Genomic DNA, 7,689 nt, shown 5'->3' on the forward strand with positions numbered 1-7,689 from the left:
ACATGAAATGACAAAAAAAAAGAGAAAAAAGAACTGATGAGAAGAGTTCGACAGTAAATGGATCCAAATATGATTTGCTGCAAATCTTCTGCATAGATTTATCAGCCCACAAGGAGGCTCCCAAGAGCTCTTATTCCTATATAAGTTAGAGTTACAAATACATAACAGCACAAAGAAAAGCCTACATAGTCATATTAGTAGTTTGATTATATTGAACATATAGTAATAAAAGTGTTTTTCTCTGTTTGTCTGAGAGAGTCTTGTTGGAGATTCCAGGTGAGTTCAGGAGGTGAGTGTGGACAGGGAGTGAAAGCTGAGCAGGTTACAGTGACAGACTGATGCTCCTTCAAATCGCTCAGATCAGGTTCAATTCTGGGTTTTTCAGGAGAATCTATTATTTCACATTAAACACAAATAAATTAGCATAACATAAAAAAATTAGGTGGAATATGTTCGCAATCAAAACTGCCAAACAACAAATTGTTTGAATGAAGTAATGAGCGTCTGATGAAAGACTTATTTTCTTAAGCAGAGAAATGTCATGTCATCCTGTACTTTCTTGTGCCCCATCCGGATGTGTCGTAATGCTGCTAACAGTTGAGTGAGTAGTATTTAGTATCTCGAGCATTTACAGACTAAACAAATGCCCAGGAGAGCCACCCAATAACAGTACAACTCTGGAACCAGCAGAGCAATCCATTCTTTTATAACTGTTATGTCACTTGCAGTGAAAATGATTGAAACATGTAAAATCTCAACATGCAACTGAATGCATTTGGTAACGTGGTTTAAACATACAAAATGCACAGAAAAAAGAAAAGTATGTTGGCGCCTGTAGACACAACTACTAATAAAAATGCTGGTATCAGTGAGTTGTCAGTAAGATGAAGCTGGATTTAATGTAAAAAACAATATAGTAAGGAGCGAAGTAAAGGTCTTACCTGTGACTGTTACTGAAAGAGGTGTAGTACAAGCCGTTCCCTTGTAGTCACTGTTCTTTATTCTGAGGAAGTATCTGCCTTCTTCACTTTTATTTATATTAGAAAACACAGTGGTGCAGTCTTTTAGACTCAGGTTTCCAGTAATTTGTATTGGGTAGGTATTAACTCCCTGACTGATGTCAAATATATTCTTATCACTTGGAATCCATGCCCCAGAGGTTTCTGCTTCATTTTTAAACCTTGTCTCTTTGTTGTCCAATCTAAAGCTGCACTGAACTTCCAAACACGATCCACTCAGTGCTTGAGTCTGACTTGGTGTGGTGACGAAGATGTTTGCCGTACTTTTACCACATGCCCCACAGGCACCTGTAAAAACAGACAAATATCGAACATCAAAGGTCCTGATCTACAAACTCTAGAGTAGCATTAGTATGTTACATAAGGAACCTTCCCACAATTACAGGATTTAATATTTCACAATATAAATGATTCATGTGATGTCTCCAAGTGGGAAGGGAAGCAAACAAACATCTCACCTGGAAGAAAGAAGACACTCAGTAACATGCTGACTGCCAACATGGTCTCAGGCAGAGCCGCCATCAGACTCTTGCACTCTTTCATCCATTCATTGACAAAACAATAAGTCAATAAACAAAACTGAACAGCAAAAAGCATTTAGAATGTCTCATCAAGTAAATACTTGAATCGAACTTTGCTTGAAAATGTGAGTTTATAGTGCAGACAGTGTCAAACTGACTTTAAGCTTAAATGAAGTTTAATTTTCTTACCAAATTATTTGACTTCCAATATAAAATCTTGTGGTGAATCGGGTCAATATCACACAGCAGGAGATCAAACAAGCTTCTCTGTTTAAAAGCGACTGTCACTATTGCTGACATCCGTCTTGTGAAATAGGATGTCAGGACAACTTCTATTCTAACTCTTCATGGTTGATTTTCTATCAAGATAATCACAAAAAGTTTTTGTTTTTTCTTATTGTTTTCTACCTAGCGTCTGCTCAAAGGATGTCTGAAACTTTGCAGAGAATAGCACATCCTGTGAGATGACCAATTGATTTTTACAACATAAGTTGATGACCTATGCACTGTTTTTGTTAAAAAGTATAGACACTGAAGGAATATTTAGTGCAGAATTAAAACTAGAGCAAATTTTGCCTTGTAAGAAATGCACCTGCTGTATAGAATCCTTGTTTGCCACCAGTTGTCGGATGATTTCCATGCATACATTGACTTAAATGTTAGAATTCGTGCAAACTGCAGATGATATCTAACTATGCATGTCATTGTGTGGTCATGTTTAGCTTAGACTTACATCTGTATGCTAAGTTATCAGTGTTCTCCTATTGTTCTGTGAGAAAAAGGGAAGATGTTACTTTCCTGTTTCATCAACATGACACAATCCTGCAAAGGATGACGTTTACAAAAAGTGTCATGACGATGTACTACCAGCATATTTATTTGTCAATAATATAAATAGAGATGATTTTTTTTTTTAAAGTGAAAGAACCTAAAATGGCGGTCAATACGATCAAGAGACTTCAACCAGGAAAACTAGAGCGGTCATCACAAAGAGGACGTAGCGAAACCAGACAACCAACTTCCCTTTTCTGCTTCTATTTCATAGTTTTTCACAACTGTTTGTCTGCAACATGACATGACATACCTCTGACCACTTCTCTGAGACAGACAAGTGAAATACAGTCACATGCAAATAATATCTAAACCATCAAGCTTTTACGGTACAGACTTGAACCACTTTAAGTCTTAAAACTTTCCATGTTTCAGGTTTGACTGAATACATGGGATCTAAGTGAACTCATAATCGATCTGACAGTTCATGAGGAAAGAACTAAACTTTATTGTTAGTAGTGAAACGTCACCAACAAAATATTCTGGAGAAAAATTGATAGAAGATGAGAAGACAGTGCAGACTTACACACTGTGCTACGTCCATAAAGTAATTCTGTATGACAATATGTTCAGTCATGGTTTTAATCTGTTTAAACTGTTTTTTAGGGAAAGAAAGGGAACAACAAAGTTCCTGAATATTTCATTAAAACTCTTTGTAATCCAAATAGCAAGAAAGTGAGAAAGATTAATTTAAAAACATACAAAAACATAGAGCTATGTCAAAGAACTTTGTTTAAACATAAATAATGGGTGAAACATAAAAGAAATATACTGTTTTTAATATGCTCAAGTTTAAGCTTTGAAATAAAAAAAATGAATGCATAAAAATCATTATGCATTAATAATTATCATTTTTATACAAATAGTTTTGCAGAACAAACCGGGACAAACCACTGACACAATGCAGAGCTTTCTGAGTACTGAGCAAAGAGCAATCAACCAGTCAACTCATGACATGAAGGAGAGAATCCAGCAGATGGAGACAAACACACAACAGGTAAAAATCCTCTGTTTATATCAAGAGATTTAAATGGCGAAACCTGCAGGTTAAAAAAATAAGAAGATAGAAATATCTTCTTATAATAACATTATCTGACATAACTGTTGAGATGATGGCAGTCAATATAAGTATAAAATTTTATTTTATAATTTTGGAGTTTTAAAAAACTGGATATGTCTCACTTTTTACTGAATTAACTGGCTTTAGTGAAGTTATTTATGTGTTAATTTTTCTCACACATTAATACAAAATGTAGTTTCAAATCATCAGATAGGCATGAAGGCATCGACTGCAACAGTTTTTTTTTCTTTTATTGCAGTCAAACATTCTTGAAACCAAAACATGAAGTAAAATTATTGCGCCGGTTAATTTGTGGGCCAAAGATGACAAATTGTGCAGCTGATACTTTTCCAGTCATTGTGGCCACATCAGCTCAACTGAGTTGGTGATGACAGCGGTCGAAAGAAGAAGTGACACAACAAAATGATTAACATAAAATTAATATGTACAAATATGTAGGTTTTACATTGTTTTTTTACATAAATCTTAAATATTTTTGGTTGGAGTCCAACTGTAGGTTTTCAAAGAAAATAAATAGATTCTTTTTTCCTTTGAATAGTCCCACCACAATGCATCATGTTACCCAACTATGCTAATTATGCACATTCAAAACACAAACCCAGCATTTTAATTATTACATCACAAATTAAGTAGTTGGTGGTAAAACAAATGTCATAAAGATCAATAAAGAATAATAACAGTACATAAAGGCAGAAGCAAGACGTTAAATAATTCAAGGAGAAATGAATGGAGAAATGCACCAGAACATTTCTGACCAGAATCTGAAGATGAAACAATGTGGATTTCTAAGCAAAACATTTTCCCCAAACATACCCAAAGAAACTCCTGATCTGTTTTAGAGACAGTAAAACTGCTAGAATGGATTGGCCAATCGCCAATAAAAAGCTGTGGAACAAAAAACCCTGAAGATTCAAGTTTGTTTAGAAGATATTAACATTTAAAGACAGTTTGTGTGCAAGAAAAGATCAAGTACAACACCTGAACAAATGTGTGACTAGTTTTTCTGTGGAAAACATGTTTGAAATTTTTATCATCAAAACAGTCATTTTTGGCAAGCATTTAGAAATTAAGCCAGTTTTCTATTCTATCTGCTAATGGCATCTCGTGTGAATTTCATTTCTGTCGAATATCAGAAATATATCTGCCAACGTTTGTCTTATTTAACATTTATTTATGCCTGCTCCATTCTTTTACATCTAATACTGGAACATAAGGTAATATCACATAATCTTTATGCATATCGGGTTATTTTGTCTTCACTTCTGCATAGAGAGACTCCGGACTGTTAACGGTTCGTGCCGAGCCGTTTGCCGGGACGGACATTTTGACCTGAGCGTAAACTACCTCCTGCTGTCTGCCGTCCTGCAGTGAGACAGCAGAAGCTTCAGCTCTTCTCCTTTGGACGTGGACTTCTTCATAACAGAGTTCCTGATCTTGTTTATTGCCTGACATTTCCACGTAAATGTTCTCATCGGTTTCACTCTGTGAAGGACAAAAATGCAGATTTCTTTCAAATGCCGCCACAAATCTTGAAATGAAAACTCGCTGCGTTGCTAAACGAGGACGTTGAACGCGTCCCTACCTGAGTGTGCTGTGAAGATGAATGTTTGAATTTGAACCACCTGGAAGACAGTTAGGATCTGTCAGAATAAGTCTGCTGGTTTTTTAAGGTACCAACACAAACTGAGAGGGAGGACAAGAATGACTTTGGAGGATCAAGATCAATAAGATCAGATCAGATTGAAGCTAAGATGGAGGAGACTGAAACAAGTGTAAAAACATATTAAATAGGCATTTACTAAGATGTCAGGGCACACAGATCATCCAACATCGTGTGAGCATTAATACATCTGACACTCACCAAACCAAGATCAGCAGCCAGATGAGCACAATGGCAACAATCACTGCGAGAAGTACGATCAAAAACGGGAAACTCCCTGTTCATAGAAAAGAGAAACAAAGTTTAAACAAATGTGCATTTTGAAAGGAGTAAAAATTATTTTTAGAGCACATCAGAAGAAATGTAATTAATGTTTCCAGTTTGGTACTAAAACAATGCACACACACAGACACACACTAAACATCAATACTGAAAAGGACATCATCAAATGGCTTTAGTCTTATAGTTCTGAATATCAATTAGTAATTACCTTCAATGTTAATTTGGACCACTGATGATGTCTGATTTCCCAGATCATTTGAAGCCACACAGTAATACTCTCCTCCCTCAGTGGCGTTGAAGCTGTAAACCTGCTCCACAGACACATTAGTGGCCCCATCTTTGCTGTTCCAGAACCAGGTAAATCTGGGTGGAGGTTTGGCTCTGCTGGAGCAGCTCAGCTCCACCCAGCTACCTGCTGACACCAAACCTGATGGACTGATGGATGCTGAGGTGTTTCTAGGAGCATCTGAGGAAAATGAGACACATGAACTTTATTGATCAAAAACAGCTGAACCATGACCTGCTGACAGGATCACTTACATGAAACACTGAGAGTCACTTCTGTCTCTGCTGTCTTGTTTCCTCCAATCACAGGATATCTGGCAGAGCATCTGATGTTGTATCCATCATGTGTGTCTGACAGAGTGATGGTCTCCTGGATTTTAGTTGTAAAGGTTCCATCTGTGTTTTTCTCTGTTTGACTGAGAGAGTCTTGTTGGAGAGTCCAGGTGAGTTCAGGAGGTGAGTGTGGACAGGGAGTGAAAGCTGAGCAGGTTACAGTGACAGACTGATGCTCCTTCAGGTCAGAGGGAACATTAATGCTGGGACTCCGAGGAGAATCTGGTGATTCACAAAAATAGTAAAAAAATTAGTCTCAAATGATTTCCGAATGTACTTTGACACTTTTAAACATTTAAAGCCTCCATGCAATTAATTTTTTTTTTCTGTATTTCTTGAAGCTCGGGAGTAACTAAACAACTGTCTGGTAACCATTTTCTATATATATCTCTTAAGATAAAAAAGAATTATCTAGTAAGCCAATGAAATTGCATTTTTGACTCTCATTTACCACATAGTCGAAAACGCATGTGTGAAACCTGACTCTAAATTTGCTCTGAAATTATGAGAAGCACCAAAATAACTATTGGGTTTGACATAAAGTATGAAAAAACAAAGTGTTACAAGGTCACACTTCAGAAATCTTTGTCTTTAGGGAAAAAAAACCAAAAAAAAAAGAACATTTGACTCCCCTCCTTCAGAACTGAACGATATTCGATGTACCACAAACTATACTGGATTACAGAATTTACGTAAATATAAAATAGACAATAAAAGATAAACAAACATATAATGTGAATGTTAATTAAAAAAATAATTGAAACCAATTTATTTCTATAACTTTGTGAAGGTGTGTAGAGTAAAAGTCTTACCTTGAACTTTTATCTGAAGAGAAGTAGAACAAGCTGTTGCCTTGTATTTACCTCTCTCGATTCTGAGGAAGTATTTGGTTTCTTGTGTTGTCTTGATACCAGAAAACACAGTGGTGCAGTTTTTCTGATTTATGTCTCCAGTAATATTTATTTTATGGTTATTAACTCCCTGACTGATGTCAAAAATATTCTTAGTACTTGGAATCCATTTGGCAGAGGCTTTTCCTCCATTGTTAAAATCGTTTTCTACATATTGAAATGTGAAGCTACATGGGACATGCAAACACGATCCACTCAGTGCTTCAATGGGATTTGGTGTTTTAATGACAAAGTCAGCTGTATGACTTTGACAACCTTCAGCATTAACACCTGTAAAAACAGACAATAGATGAACATAATGTGGAGCAAAATCTGTCAGCAGAGAAACTTCATGATCAACAAACTGCAGTTCAGCTGCATCATGTTACTTATAGAGCATTTCAGCAAAGTCAGAATCAAATATTTTAGACTAAAGTGATTCATGTGAAGTCTCACATTCTCCAAATGAAAGGAAGCAAACAAACATCTCACCTGGAAGAAAGAAGACACTCAGTAACATGTTGACTGTCAACATGTTCTCAGACAGAGTCGCCATCAGACTCTGAAGAGTCAGTAAACAAAACTGAATACCAAAAAACAAACAGAAGAAACATTTTGAATCAAACTTTGAAAATAAGAGTATATAGATATTTTTTAACAGACTGTGCTAAACAGATTTTAAGCTGGAAAAGTTAAATGAAGTTTAATTTTCTTACCAAATTATTTGACTTCCAATATAAAATCTTGTGGTGAATCGGGTCAATATCACACAGCAGGAGATCAAACA

General features: G+C 36.0%; 1 protein-coding gene across 1 annotated transcript; it reads right to left on the minus strand.

Moving 5' to 3' along the window:
- Positions 1 to 4,682: 4,682 nt before the first annotated feature.
- Positions 4,683 to 6,256, minus strand: LOC103135335 (B-cell receptor CD22-like; the record flags this gene model as incomplete). The annotated part of the gene is made up of 5 exons (XM_016669394.1): positions 4,683 to 4,934; positions 5,035 to 5,074; positions 5,314 to 5,389; positions 5,603 to 5,860; positions 5,935 to 6,256. Coding segments are annotated over 5 exons (933 nt in total), but the record flags the coding sequence as incomplete, so codon positions are not given.
- Positions 6,257 to 7,689: the final 1,433 nt, after the last annotated feature.

The sequence above is a fragment of the Poecilia formosa genome, unplaced genomic scaffold (assembly GCF_000485575.1).
Source record: "Poecilia formosa unplaced genomic scaffold, Poecilia_formosa-5.1.2 Scaffold24, whole genome shotgun sequence".
Taxonomy (NCBI): Eukaryota; Metazoa; Chordata; class Actinopteri; order Cyprinodontiformes; family Poeciliidae; genus Poecilia; species Poecilia formosa.